Below are 14,998 nucleotides of genomic sequence, written 5' to 3'. Positions count from 1 at the left end.
TCCCCAATGATGTGCCTGGGCCTCTTTAAATTTGAGCTATAGGGCTGCTGATCTTATTTATCCACATGGTTTCAAACTAGATCCCACTCTATTCTGAGAAGTCCTATTTGTTTCAATAAAGCACTGTGTAGAGGAATAAAGGAGTATCCAGGCCTGGTGAAGCTGAACAAAGGTGGCTTTTTTTTGTTGAAAAAGCAGTATTAAAAGGCCAAGATGGGCAATGTATAGCCATGAAAAACAGTCATCATAGTTTGTCATGTCATACATCATATTCTGTGCTCCGTGTAGTTCATTTCAGAACCACGGATAATGTAAATTGCAGAACATTTCTCTCCCCCCCCCATTCCTAAACATGTGTGTCTGCAGATTCAGCTGGAGATGTGCAGGTACAGAAAGCTCTGTACTCTGGGTTGGATCCAGCCAACTGTGAATGGACTGAGCTTATGGGAAAGATCTTCCTTCTCATTCTCAGTGCAAACCCTCAGAAATAGTGTGGCTGAAACAAGAAAGGGGAAGTTGTCACGCACTTGTTCTTCTGTAAATGGTACGAAAATTGCGTGGGGTGTTTTTGTTGCAAATTCTCCTTTCTTGCTGGAGTCCCCCCCTTTCTATTTCAGTGGGTTCCCCTGATCCTCCTCTGGCATGGCTTTTCACAGGGATGTGCTGGGCTTCAATTCACTCTGTTCAAAGTTATTTGGCTCCACCCTCATATTAGGAGTTCTTGTTTGACTGATGTTCAGTAAGTCTAAAGTCTGAATATAGTTAACTTTGGCATTGTTTTTCATAGGTGCCAATAATGGCTTTCGTATTCGATTTGTTTTTCATAGGTGTGCCTAAGTAATTTAAACAATGTGCTACGACCACACATTTTAAATGGTTTTTTTTTTTTTAAAGGTAAGATGTTGGAATGTTCAGGGAAATCCCTGAATGGTTACAGGTGGCTATCCAACATCAGTGCTTGTTTTCATCCATCGGAAAGAATAAGAGTGGAAGATCTGGCTAAGGATACTTTTTCATTACTCCAAGGTAGTTTGTGTGGTTTGTAGAAACGCTATATGACATGTAGAACATATATTAATTAGGGCTGAAATTTTTAATCAACAAATGGTGTGATTAATCAATTAAAGGATTTGGATTCAGGTTTGTAAACATTAATTATTAACCTTCAGTCTCTTTGGTTATTTTATTTATTAATTCCAGCCAATGGCTCCCAAGGTCGTTGCAAAAGGAAACTGGGATGCACTAAAGAGCATGTACGCTCTAATACTGTAGAAGGCTGAAGGGGCTAGCTAGATTTGGGCAGCAGCCCTTTCCTTCTGATATAATGTGCTACCTGTATCTCTTCCTGACTGCTGCCTGAGATCCTGGCACCCAGAAAGCCAGCCCTTTGTTTGCCGCCCTGTTTCCTGGGGTCATCTTCACTGATTCCTGTGTTGTCTGAGGAGCCTGCAGGGCACCAGCAAGCAGCCCTTCCTCTCCTGAGTAGCAGGCAGGAGAAGACTGGGGTGGGCCCAGGAGAATTAGCGACCTCCCTTCCGTTGGCAAATTATGCAAATTTTAATCAAATGATTAAAATTCATTTAATTAAGCAACCCGTTTTTGAAATTTAATTGGATTACAGCTCTGGCTTTCATGGTTAAACCTCATTACTCTAAAGGATTGCTAGGTTTGCTAACCCAGAATAACTTGCCTTGAAAAGAATGATGCAAAAGCTGGTACATTAATACAAAATGTTTGGTAGCAAAATATGCGAATTGTTTTTTAAAAACAGTTGTAATTAGACAAAGGTGCTGTTCCTTTCTTTGGTGTATTTTTATAAAAAGACACCGGAGTTGTCTCCACACCTTTATTTTCCTCTATGTGCACTCCCACCTGTGTATGCTTTCTGCTAGCTAAACTACCTTTATCACCATAATTTTAAATTAAGTCCTTCAGAAAGCTGTTGCTGTGGTACATTTTGGCATCTAGGATTAGGTCAGTGGCTCTAAATCTCATTTATGTACTTAATGCAAGGAACAAATTGCTACCTTGGGAATGACAGTAGTTGGATTTCGTACTATCGAATCCTTACAAGATATTGACATATAAAACAAAATGCTTCCATTTTGTTTTGCATCTTTCTTCATTTTACACTTTTAAATAAAGAAATGTTTATTCAGACATCTTTTTCATTCATAAAAATGGAAATTGCTCTCCGAGGCTGCAATGGGCTGGCTTGTATTCTTGTTCACGAATACTTTGATGCATTGGGTCATAAAATCGTAACATTTGGCTTGTGCAGCTGAGTTCATGACTGAATACTGAATGCTAAAGTAGTGCTGGCAATTTTGAGAAGCAAAAGGCGGGCCTGCTTTCTGAAGGACCCTTAAGCTAGGTCTTAACAGCCTGGAAATCAGCACGGAGGCTGTAATCAGACTTGTAGGGGAGAGCGACAATGTTTGGCATAAATCTTTTGGGCATAATATGTAAATTGAAGCAGTGGGGCTCTGTAACATTTACTTGGTTCTTGTTATGTTTCCATGGACCTCAGCCAATCCAAATAAGTGTATGCTTTTGCCTTTCTGCCCATTAGAAGTTTTTTTTGTTTTGTTTTTTAAGTAGCGGTTGTATCACTGGCCAGCAACAAGATGCCTGCTGCGTTTGGCAGATTACTTACGTTTAAAGTATTGTTTTCCATATCTGGCAAACTGCTAGCATTTGGGTCCCAGGTAATACTTGCATTTTCTGTGGCTATTTCTTCTGAGCAGGGGGTGGGGACATGCAATGAATTATGGCCCTGTCATCTGAAAGAACTGCCACATGTTTCTTTCCAAAACGTTTCTGAGATTCTTCAGGTATGCGTTAACCTTCCCCCCACCCTTGGAAAAAATGTACCTTCTGGCTGCTCATTCTTCCACCCTGTTCTGCATCACACTGTGAAGATGGAGGAACCTCAAGCCTTGTTGCGAGGCTGACTGTTGCAAGGCTGATTGATTGAAAATCTGCTAACAGACTATGCAATACTCATAATAGTCCCAATATTAAGACTCAAAAACCTTTAGGTTATAAAACATGCAGAAAGAATGTTCAGTGATGTTATTTTTAAAATGTGTTTATTCATAGATGTCTTCCAGTAGTTGCACACACTAAAAAATCTGTAGTGTAGATACAAAGCAGTGTTGACCACTGAAGGCTATGAATGAGCCCCGTTGTGATCCACAATTAAATCTTGCATACCAGTTACACAAATTGAACATAATTTTCTTTGAGTGGCAATGCTAGCAAATCCTGATAATATTGCCATTTGGGAGAGGGGAGGGAGAGTCTGGTTTACAAAATTATAACTTCAGGCTTGGATCCACCAGGGAATTTCCATGGATGGAAGGTTTTCCTCCTGTGAAGCATGACTGCCTGGCCTTCTCCTCCTACTGCAACGTGATGAATGATGTAATTCCTGGAGAACACCAGGCTCCACCTGAAGGATGCCAACCCTAGCCTTAATATATAGGTTCCTCTGTACCAAGGATCCCTCAGCACCAACATAACTATAGTTTAGGATGCTAACAACCCAATCCTAACAGGGTTAGTGGTTAAAGAGTGCTCAGGGATGGTACAGCTGCTCTGCCTTCAGAGCAACTTGCTGCCAAGCGCTGCAAGCTGATAAAGCAATTTTGAAGAAAACCTCATGGAACTCTCCATAGAGTTCCACGGGGCTATACCTGCCTTTTTCAGGTGTAACTCAGTGCCTGCAAAAAGGAGCGTTCCTGGCTCAAAATTCAGCTCTGTCCCGGGAACGCCCCCTTTCATGCTGGCGCAAGCCCCTGCATCGGGAAAGCACTGCCAGCAAGGCTGTGGCAGCATCCAAGCATGTTGCTGCCTCGCAGCTCCCCAGAGCTGACATTAGTGCCCCTATTCCGGCATTAGTGCCGCTTTAGCCAGTGCAAATGGCAGTAATGCCGGTACAGAGGTCACACCAACTCCTATTCCCTTCCCCACCCACCCCGGTTAGGATTGGGCTGTAAGTTTTCTGTTTAACCAGGACTTTTAAGTAGAGTTTGAGGCTGGTTAAGAATCCTAGTAAAGCAGTGAACCTGGTTAGGTTTAACTACGATTTCAGATAAGAACATAAGAAAAGCCCTGCTGGATCAGACCAACGCCCATCAAGTCCAGCAGTCTGCTCAAACAGTGGCCAGCCAAATGGAAGGTGATATTTGCAACAGGGGTGGTTGTACTTCACTCCCCTGTGGTCCCAGTCTTTAGCAGTCATTAAGAGCAATCATTACATCTCTAGGACATTACAGTTCTAATACAGGTGGAGGATTTGGGTGCCTCTCACTGGTAGGCACCTTTATAGTTGGCCTTTCACCTTCTAAGCAGAGGCACGGACATCAGCATGGTAGCTGATTATAATGCCAACAGTGAGCCTGAAGGGAAGATTACAGTCATCTGTTAAAATATCTCACAGTGAAATAAGCTCTGCTGAACTCGGAAACCTCTTAAAATTTTGGACACATTTTCAGATCATAATCCACTGGAAGCAAAGAGCAGGAGTTACTTGATAAAAACTTTTTCTCACTCGTCTTTTTGTGTGTAAAATGAAGGTTAGTATCTGTCTTCAAGTTTGTGTTAAGTTGGGAAATGCTGTCCTTTAATTAATTTGATTAATTCTCTTTAGAAAATACAATAATGCCTCAATATAAGATAGCATTCTAGAAAGTAAAGACAAAATTTGAAACATTCTTGTGTAGTGGTTCCCACTCCACTAAAGGCTTTAGTCAATTTAAGCAAGAGTTAAGCTTTGTAAAACTACTTTGTAAAAATATTCCTGCTATCATTCTGTATAAATGTAATGTTTTCGCCTGTCTTTAACATCTGCATTATTTTTCCACATGCAGCTCATCTGAATTCAAAAGGATTGGAATTGACAGATATTATTTTGGTCCATCTGTACATGAAGAACATGAAAGATTTTTCTGTGATAAATTCAGCCTATATGACAGCATTTGATTTGTGTCCCCCAGCAAGGTAAGTTCACACTGCTGTTCCCTTGTATTTATGATATATTGGAATATACTTTGTTGCTACCATTGCTTTATTTATGAAGTTTTTCTTCAGATTTGGTCTGTCTCTGTTAGTTGGGTCTGGACTTCCTCTCACCCTATTTGTGTATCTCTTTTTCAAGATGTTGGTCTGGATCCTACAAATCTGTTTTCTTTTATTACATGGAGCCTTCTGCCTATGCAGCAACATCTTGTATCAGCAGAGCACCTGAGGGAAAACCCTGGCATTAGCAGAATGGGTCTGAACCTAACTCCATTTCAGGAGTAGTGTGTGAATGTCTGCTTCATATAAAAATGTAGGTGCGTACTCCAAGCTCAGACCTTCCATTCCTGGCAAGTCAGGCCACCCTTTGAAACCGCTGTTGCATTATCTCTTTGTTGCCTCACTGCCAAACAGTCACCAAATGCCTGGCTTGTCGGATTGCCAGGCTTCCCGCTATGACCAGAGGCCTCCCACTGATCTCTGTTGCCCGCCACCTCTTTGAGCAGCAGCAGGAGAAAAATAAAGGGGGAAAAAATAACTGCTCTCCTCTGCGCTGGTATATCGCTTCTGGTTACAACCTGGAAGTAACAATGGGCAGACCTACTACTTGCCAGACACTCTGTGGTAAAACCATCATTTTTGTTGCTGTGCTCTTGTGGAGAAATAGAAAATGTCCTAGTGCACATATAGCAAAGCCTTTTCCTTACTTTTCCTGGACTATCAGCCTCCACAACCTATTTTGGTGACTCAAGGAATCTTTAAAGCAGATTACAATTTGGCACTAGAAGGCTGCAATTCAGGGGGTGAGAAAACAAGAGCTCTAGTGGTTCTACCTCCTCCTATGTGGTTGTTCATATCGCAGAAATGAGTAATCTCTCTCAGCTCTGTTGCAATACAAAAGATGAGTCCAATCTTTTTTCCCTAGTCTACTATTATGCCCTCATCATCACTTTCCCTAGGCTTACCTTCCTAGTTAATAGCCATATTTGAGCTTTCACTCATTCAGAGCAAGTATGTCTTCATTCTCATTCCTCTTCAGTGGAATCATCTTCAAATAGATTTCATTTCTTGTTTCTTAATAAAAATGTTAATGTTATATAAAGTTAATGAAGTAAGGCTTGTACAATTAAAATATTTTTAATGCTGCATAAAATCTTATATAAGAAGCAAGTTAGCTGGGTTTTTTTTCTTCTGTTGAGGGCTTTATTACTTATTCCGGTTAATAAGATATATTTCTCCCTATGTAGTAATAGCTTTACTAGTAATTGGATCTCTGTGAAACTTGGTGCATTGAAGACTTTCTTGAGATAAATATCCAAAGTTCGTTATTAATGTCATGCCCCATAATTTACCCAAAAAAAATTGGGGGAAAGTGTAAGTTTTATTCCAATATATAATCAGTTGAGAAGAGGTCCAGAAATAATTGAATTAAGTTTTAAGGCTCCATTTTTTGTTCAGCAAAAGCATATAGAGATACTGTAATAAACTGGGGGAGTGATCTACCAAGCTCAGCTATAGATTATTTGTTTATTTATGTCATCCACAGTCTGCCTTTCTCACTGAGACTCAAGGCAGATTACACTGCGTGAGACAATTTAAATGAACAGGAATGGGGCATCCAATAAACAATACAATAGAGGTTTGAATTGCAGAAATCTGAAAACAGAGCTGAAACCAAGCTGAATCTAGGACACGGAGTAATGGATTTAAACTAATAGAAAAGTGATTCCATCTAAACATTAGGAAGAACTTTCTGACTGTGAGGGTTGTTCGATGGTGGAATGTGCTGCCTCGGAGGGTGGTGGAGTCCCCGTCTTTGGAGGTCTTTAAGCAGAGGCTAGATGGCCATCTGTCGGGAGTGCTTTGATTGTGGGATCCTGCATGGCGGGGGGAGGGTTGGGGTCACTGGGGATGTGGGGGGAGGTAGTTGTTAATTTCCTGCATTGTGCAGGGGGTTGGACTAGATGACCCTGGTGGTCCCTTCCAACTCTATGATTCTATGAATCAAAGTAAGAGCATTAACTTGACATGTTAAAAGGTGCAGGAATTACGTAGAGGGATCATGCTTATAGCAACAAACACCATAGTGCAGGCCACAGTCCCTATCCACTTTACTGAAATCTTGCTGAAAAAAATTCATTATGGTGAATAATTCAGTATTGCATAATTTGCAGAAAGCCAGGAGGGTGGGAGCCTTCCTGACCTCATCAAGCAAGCCATTCTACAAGTTGAGGGCCACAACAGAGAATGGACATGTATGGGCAGCTGTTGATTTTGCCAATTTGAAGGGTGGCACCTCCAGATAGAGTTGCTCAGATGAGCAAAGCTTTTATGGTGGAGCATAGTGCCCTGACCTGGATGGCCCAAACTAGCCTGATCTCGTCAGATCTCAGAAGCTAATCAGGGTCAGCCCTGGTTAGTATTTGGATGGGAGACCACCAAGGAATACCAGGGTTGCTGGTCAGAGGAAGGCACTGGCAAACCACCTCTGTTAGTCTCTTGCCATGAAAACCCCCAAAAAGGGGTCACCAAGGTAGACCTATGTAGAGTGCCTTGCAGTAATCTACTCTTGATGTCACTGTGGAGTGGATCCAAGTGGCCAGATTAGCCATGCCAAGGTAGAAGGTCATCCTCTGGGCTAGACTGAACTGGAAGAAATTGTTTTTTGCAGCTGCATTAACTTGCTTCTCCAGCTGCAGTGCTGGATCTAGTATAACCTCTGGGCTCTTACCTAAGTCAGCAAGGGCCAGTTGAGCGCCATAAAAAATGAGTGTCCTTCAAGATTTTTGCCTTCCCAGCAAACATCACTTGTATCTTGTCTGGGTTCAGTTTCAGTTTGTTCACTTTCAGCCATTTGACCACAGCAGTCAGGCAGTGGCTCAAGAGCTCTACCACATCAGTGGATTTTGATAGAGAGATGTTAACTCTGGGTGTCATCTGTATATTGGTGACATCCAATTCCAAAGCTACACATGATTTATTCTAAAGGCTTTACACGGAGGTTGAAAACATGGGGGATAAGAGTGATCCCTGTGGAACTCCACAAGACAGCTCCAATACTGAAGATAGCTGGTCTCCAGTGGCAACCCTTTCAGTCTGATCCATGATTTATCCATCTAAGTGGGACTTGCATGGAGTTCCTGCTCAAGCCCCACTGAAATAGAGGTGTATATGTCTTTGTGTTTGGGAGACAGAAGGAATGAGAACTGTGAAACTCCTTTACTGGGAGGTCTAGGTTTCTTCTTTCCTCCTGGCTTTTGGTAGCAAGCCAAGGTGGGACTGTACTAGAAAGAATTTGGCTGACCTCAGGAGATTTTGGGCAGTGTGGAATAGAATCCTCCTTATATTATTTGTTGCTGATTGGCTTTTACTGGGTTTTTTTTTTTTTAGCTTTTTGCTCAAGCTATTTATTTTGATATTTGTTTTACTTTGCATTTTGGTTTATAGTGGATTTTTTTATTAGCTGCTTCAGAGAAGTGTCGTGAAAGAGGGGATGTAGATGAAAATAATGTTCAACTGTGGATGTGAAATCATTGTACAAATAGTAGAAGTCATTGTACAAATATGAAACAAGATAAGAGTTCCTAAAGAACATCCCATAGTGAAAAGAGCTATAGAAATGGTAATGGACATAAATAATTTAAGTGACTTCCTGAGACCTTCACAACTTTGGAATAAAACTACAAAGTGAAGGAAACATTCAACGTATGCAGTCCCATTACTTGTGGCAGTCAAGCTTCAGCACTAAGGCTTGCTTCACTTGGTTCCCATCTGCATCTATAAGGGGTTGAACGTCTAATCTCAAACAGGCTTGAGCATTATAGCAACATGTGTTTTGAAAATGTGAAGCCTTCTTGAGAAAACTGGATTCCTTCCCCCCCCCCCATAATCCAGGACTAAAACTTTTGAAAACATACAACATAAGAATCACAATTTATTCTGCCTCCAAAATATGCCAGATTATAATTTGTCATTCCCATTTTGTGGTTGCAGAGTGTGTGTAGAAGCCCTCTTGCCTGAAGGAATGTTATTTCAGATGGACTGCCTTGCACACAAGTGTAATGAGATGATCGGTGATGTACCCTGTTATCAGAAGCAGATTATGCATGTGCAGAGCATTTCTCACTGGGCTCCTGCCAACATAGGACCTTACAGTCAGTGTGTACAGGTAGGTCATCTTTAGTCCCACTCTGGATTATCATCTTTATGAAGAATTATTTCAGTTGTACCCTCTTTTAGTGTAACCATTCCACATATTTGAGTTCCCTTATTGAGGTGCCAGCCCATCCTTCTTAGAAAAATCCATACTGGTTTATTTATTTTCGAACAGAATACATTTAAATAAAATTTAAAGTCAAACAAGAAGGCTATTGGTAACATAAATGTTCAGAAACAGAAAACATGCAAAATCAGAATTGTAAAGTTTGAAGAAGGGAGTCCTAATATGAAGTGAGTTAAGATATGGAACACATGAAGCTGCCTTATACTGAGTCAGATCATTGGTCTATCATGGTTAATATTATGTAATCCTATTGGCAGTGGCTTTCCAGAGTCTCAGGTAGAGATCTTTCATGTCACCTAGATGAAATCTATATGGATTAGTGCAAACAATGACTATAAAAAACAGCTTCATAGTAGGGCCGGGATATCAGTAGCTGCATAGTAGGGCCAGGATAGCTACATAGTAGGGATTAAATTGGGATTTGTTCTTGATTGATCTGAGTTTGAATAAGTGTGTTGAACCAGCAGAAGTAACAGGCCAACTGAGTAGATTTTTAGGGAACTGATAGCTTTGCCCTTCCTCTTTTTTTGAGTAGAAGTTCTTATCCTGCCTATACAAAGTTCTGTGCATTCCTTCTGAGTAGCATTATCTTATGACTACATTGAGCATGTGCTCATCAGCCTGGTCTAGGCTTCTGCTTGGACCTTATACCTTTTTTTTTTTTTTGCTCTTAAGGTTGGTTGCATGGGAGATTGTGGGGTGCTGGAGGCAGATTAATCCACTTAGGTGATTCCTGAGGTACCATCTCTGGATCTCTACCTGAAGCTAGCTATTAGCCAGCTATTTCATGGGGGCTCACTCTGAAATCCTGAGGTGCTCAGTTTTTGTGGTGGATAAATTTCCACAGTGAGATGGTCATTCTTGAACAAAAGGATGTTTATGAATGAAAAACATTGTGTTGATGAGTTGTGATTATTAAAATGAAAAATATTGTTAAAAGTTTTTATGTAGAAGTCACATATTTTATCACTGTAAAGATCATTGTAGTATATGCAAATTCCTAGATTTACATCAGGACCTTTGGAATTTCTTTAGAGACTGAGCAAGATGATTAGAAGATAAACATATGTATAGCAAATATTTTAAGTACCTCGAGTGTCACATGAAAAGTAATTAGGATTTATGATGAAGAAACCATATTTCTAGTTACCATAATTAGAAATAGTTTCACAAAGTGCAGTTGAGTTTTCTGGCCTGGGAACAAAGTGGTAGACATCATAGTTATGAGAGCCAGTGTGATGTTGTGGTTAAAGCAGTGGTTTTGGAGCGGTGGACTCTAATCTGGAGAACCGGGTTTGATTCCCCACTCCTCCACATGAGTGGCGAACGCTAATCTGGTGAACCAGGTTGGTTTCCCCACTCCTACACATAAAGCCAGCCGGGTGACCTAGGGCTAGTCATAGCTCTCTTAGAGCTCTCTCAACGCCACCTACCTCACAGGGTGTCTGTTGTGGGGAGGGGAGGGGAAGGGAAGGTGATTGTAAGCAGTTTGTTTCTTCCTTAAGTGGTACAGAAAGTCAGCATATAAAAACCAACTCTTCTTCTTTTTCTTTCTTCTTCCTTCTTCTTCGACTGCAACACAGGTGCAATGCAAGACATATGTCTGTTTTTAATTTCTTTTGTTTTTTTTGTATGTTGTCCTGGTGAGACTTTCTGTTTCACCCATTTTTACTGCCAGTTACTTTTGTTTGTTTGTTTGTTTGTTTTACAGCATTTATACCCAGCTTATGAGATATACCACTTTATACAATTTTTATGCATTTTGCACAAGCGGATTCCATTTTATTTATTATTTGAGGGGGGTTTAGAGTCACTTTATTGATATAACATATCATACAATACAATTCAATACATACTGCCCTTACAACAACCGGTCACTGATTCTATTTTAATAGGGTTGCAGAGTACTGCAGTTTCATCCTATGATAGAAACTGATTTTCAGATCAAAAGTCCTGAGGCTGGTAGCCGTATCGCCCTAGGAGGCGATGTGACCCCTACGCTGGCGTCCATCCCACTTGTGCTGTGCAAACTGGCACGGACGCTGGCATAGTGCCACTTACCAGGCCCCTCTGATTCGCGGTGACAGCGTGGCCCCTGGATGCCAGTATGGCCTCCTGTTGGCGTCCTCCTGGCGCAAGTCCCTGTGCCGACATCCTGGGAGGTGTTCTCAGGGCATTCCGAGGTGCAGAGCTGCCTTTAGGCAGCTTCCAAACCCCTTTCAGCCTGGGAATGCCCCCTGAAGCAACGACGGTGCTGCGCCACCTTTTTGTTGGCACAGCATCGCTGTTTTCAATGGGTCTTTCCCCCCCTTTTTTGATTTTTGAAATACCCTTTCCCCCCCTTGATGCAGCAGTGAAACTTCTTTGGAGGCGCCACGGCTGTGCTTCAGCCATGCCATCTCTGTCCACTGCAGCCCTCAGGAATGGGCTGTTTGTTACCTTAGCACATGTAACTTAGTTTTTCGCCATCTGAGAGGTAGGCAAAAATAAAAATTGAAAATACAAAATACAGCTGTTGTAGTTTTAAAAAATAAAACACATTATTTGGATAGAAAATCTCATATATTCATAGTTGAGCTGACAGCACATTTGATTCTCAAGTTAAACTTTATAATACTAAATACATTAACTCTTCAATAATGTATTATTATCATGCACTTGGTAGCAAATTGTGCACAATATTAGTCATATTTCAGCATAAACATATCTATATGCTTTATATGTAATATGAGCATGCATTATAATTATCTAATGATGTAGGTTGTTTTACATCACAATGTTTATACTACACATCTTGAGTTAGTAAAACCTTGTCTTCAAACTTCAGTCATTACAAAGAAGAAAATATTTTATCGCAGTTTTTTTTTAAAGTGTACTTCGCAAGTTCCAGTTTTTTATGAGGAAAACTGTCAAAAAGTCCTCAGGAGAAAAAGCCCTCCCCCCATTTTTCTTTTCCCACCCAGACCTTCACATCTTTGACTATGAGTATCAAAATATTCTTTTAGTTGCTCAGACAACCAATATTTTATTTAACTTCCTCTGAAACTTCTTTCTGTGTGCCAGCTAATTCCCTGGTGCTCATCGGCACCTTTTTATTTTGCTTTAGCGTTAAGATGTTTTATCATAAAATGTTATAAATAATTTTAGCTGCATGCCAACTAGAATGGTTATACTGCCTCCAATGGCATATATCCATTTATATCACAGAAGGTTTTAAAAAGTGCTTTCAAACCATTTAAGGCACTTTATTCTGGAACACTTTGAAAAGATTATCTAGAATAAATTGTTTAAATGTGCATCATTGTGAAGTTATGTTACTTCTTCAAGTATTTTTAAATGACATCCTCGGAAGAACAGCTGTCCAGAATGCCCAAGGCCGAATTTAGAATGATATGCCTGAGAAACTCATGAAGGAGACTAATCAGCTTCACCCATGTCAGTGTTGTCCTGAAACATTTTTTTTTGTAAAATTTTTTATTTTTTCCAAATACATCTTCTTACAATAAAATCATCCTTCTATTAATTGTAAATAACTCCCCCTCCACCCTCCTCCATCCGGTATTGAAGATCGTTACTCCATTTTGTATTACAGTTTCTAATCCAACCTCTTATATTTTTAGATTACTATATTTTAACCTTCCTTACTTTCATTACTTTTCATTATACAATATTTATTGTTATAGTAATCCAAATAAACTTTCATCTAATTTGAAAAATAAAAATTCCATTATAATACAATTAACTTCATCTGCTGGATTAGATCAATGTATAACCTTTACATTCCCCTATATTTACCGTATTTTTCGCTCCATAAGATGTACTTTTTTCCTTCTCAAAAGTGAGGGGAAATGTCTGTGCGTCTTATAGAGCGAATGTGCGCACAGACCCGGCTGGGCACGCAGGGAGGCGCCTGCCCAGCCCGCTCTGTGCGCCTGCCCACCTCCCAGCTGGGAAGCGGGGGGGTGGGAGCACAGAGCCAGCTTGGCGCTCCCACCCGCCTCCCAACCCGCTCTGTGCGCCCGCCCGCCTCCCAGCTGGGAAGCGGGGGGTGGGTGGGAGCACAGAGCCAGCTTGGCACTCCCACCCGCCTCCCAGCCCGCTCTGTGCGCCCGCCCGCCTCCCAGCTGGGAAGCGGGGGGGGGAGCACAGAGCCGGCTTGGCGCACCCACCCGCCTCCCAGCCCGCTTTGTACGCCTGCCCGCCTCCCAGCTGGGAAGCGAGGGGGGAGCACAGAGCTGGCTTGGCGCGCCCGCCCGCCTCCCAGCCCGCTCTGTGCGCCCGCCTGCCTCCCAGCTGGGAAGCGGGAGGGGAGCACAGAGCCGGCTTGGCACGCTGAAACGACGTGAGCCGGCTCTGTGCGCCCACCCACCTCCCAGGTATTCACTCCATAGGACAAGTTTTTAGAGGAGGAAAACAATATTTTTTCTGGTTTTCCTCCTCTAAAAACTAGGTGCGTCTTATGGAAAGGTGCGTCCTATGGAGCGAAAAATACGGTATTTCACTTTCACAATATAATTTCCATGCCTCCCATTCTCCCACAAACTCCTCATTCTTGATTTTCCCCTCCTGCCAACCAACTGATTGGTGGAGAGAGGTGGCTGGGGACAGGGCATCCCCTTCCCCCAGCAGGAGGCTGGCAGCCCTATCAGCCTACAGGAGTGGATCACCCTAATAGAATCCCTATTAATTTGAAGGTTAAAAGATGCCACCCATAACAAAGGAATGTAAAACCATCTACGCTAAAACACGTAACTACATCCCATTAAGTAATGCCATATGATGTGTAATAACAGGCACATGCATGGGGCCCATGATGCATTACCATGGCTGTCATAGCAGTCATGAAGTCCTGAGTTATTCCAGACAACTGTCTGTGAGAGAGGAGGACCGTGAGAGTTGTGTGTGGGCCCTATGCTGCTGCTGGCCCACCCTAAGTTTTAAAACAGCTCGTGTGGGGGATGGGGCAGGATAGCAGTGGCTGGCTAATGAGGGGCCATTGAGCACAAGTGTGACTTTCTTTTTTATATATATTGAAATCACTAAGGATGACTACCTTTGGGGCCCACAACACTTAGTACAACAAATTCTATGTGCCAGGTAGGAGGACTTTCAGGAGCACGGCAACAAAATCCCCATCTGTTGAATCCCCAGTGTCAGGTACATATGTTCAAAATCCAAAGTCTTATAAATAAAGCATCTGAATATTGATAAGGAGGCTTGATAGAAAATGACAACTGTCCTTCCCAGACCATGAGGTCTAGGTTGGTGCTGTACGGAGAATCCTGGAGAACAGAGCTGAGATGAGTGCCTTGCTGTAATACTTGCCAAGTCATCTGTTAATTAGGATTATGTTCTGAATAATTAGAAATTTTCCATGATCTAACCTAGCATTCAGCAACAGAACTGTTTGACCCCATGACATGGTAATGTGACTGCCAGGAAGCTGTTGGCTGAGTAAGGGATCGGGATGGGCCCATTATGCCAGACACTGAAAGATCTTAACAAACCCATCTTCTCACCACCATATCTCCTCCTGCCTGTCACCATAACGACCCCAAACCAACATCTATAACACCACAAAAAATGAGGAAAAAGCCAAAGACCTGCCACACAAACATGCTATTATGCAACACTAAGACAACCTGCCCTTGCCCTTGTATAAACCAAAGTGGTGAGTAATCCTCTTTGGGAGTG

At 41.8% G+C, this 14,998-nt stretch overlaps 1 protein-coding gene across 1 annotated transcript in view; it reads left to right on the top strand.

The window, feature by feature from the left end:
• The window catches only part of DPH6 (diphthamine biosynthesis 6), a 259,679-nt gene that overhangs the window by 111,939 nt on the left and 132,742 nt on the right, over positions 1-14,998 (top strand). The window contains exons 10-12 of the mRNA XM_056850740.1: positions 895-1,026; positions 4,875-5,004; positions 9,016-9,190. Of these exons, the coding sequence (XP_056706718.1) occupies positions 895-1,026; positions 4,875-5,004; positions 9,016-9,190 (437 nt within the window). The remainder of the gene's footprint in view (positions 1-894; positions 1,027-4,874; positions 5,005-9,015; positions 9,191-14,998) is intronic.

The sequence above is a fragment of the Euleptes europaea genome, chromosome 6 (genome assembly GCF_029931775.1).
Source record: "Euleptes europaea isolate rEulEur1 chromosome 6, rEulEur1.hap1, whole genome shotgun sequence".
NCBI lineage: Eukaryota > Metazoa > Chordata > Lepidosauria > Squamata > Sphaerodactylidae > Euleptes > Euleptes europaea.
Note: the sequence above shows the minus strand (reverse complement) of the source record. Positions and strands in the feature narration are given on the sequence as shown.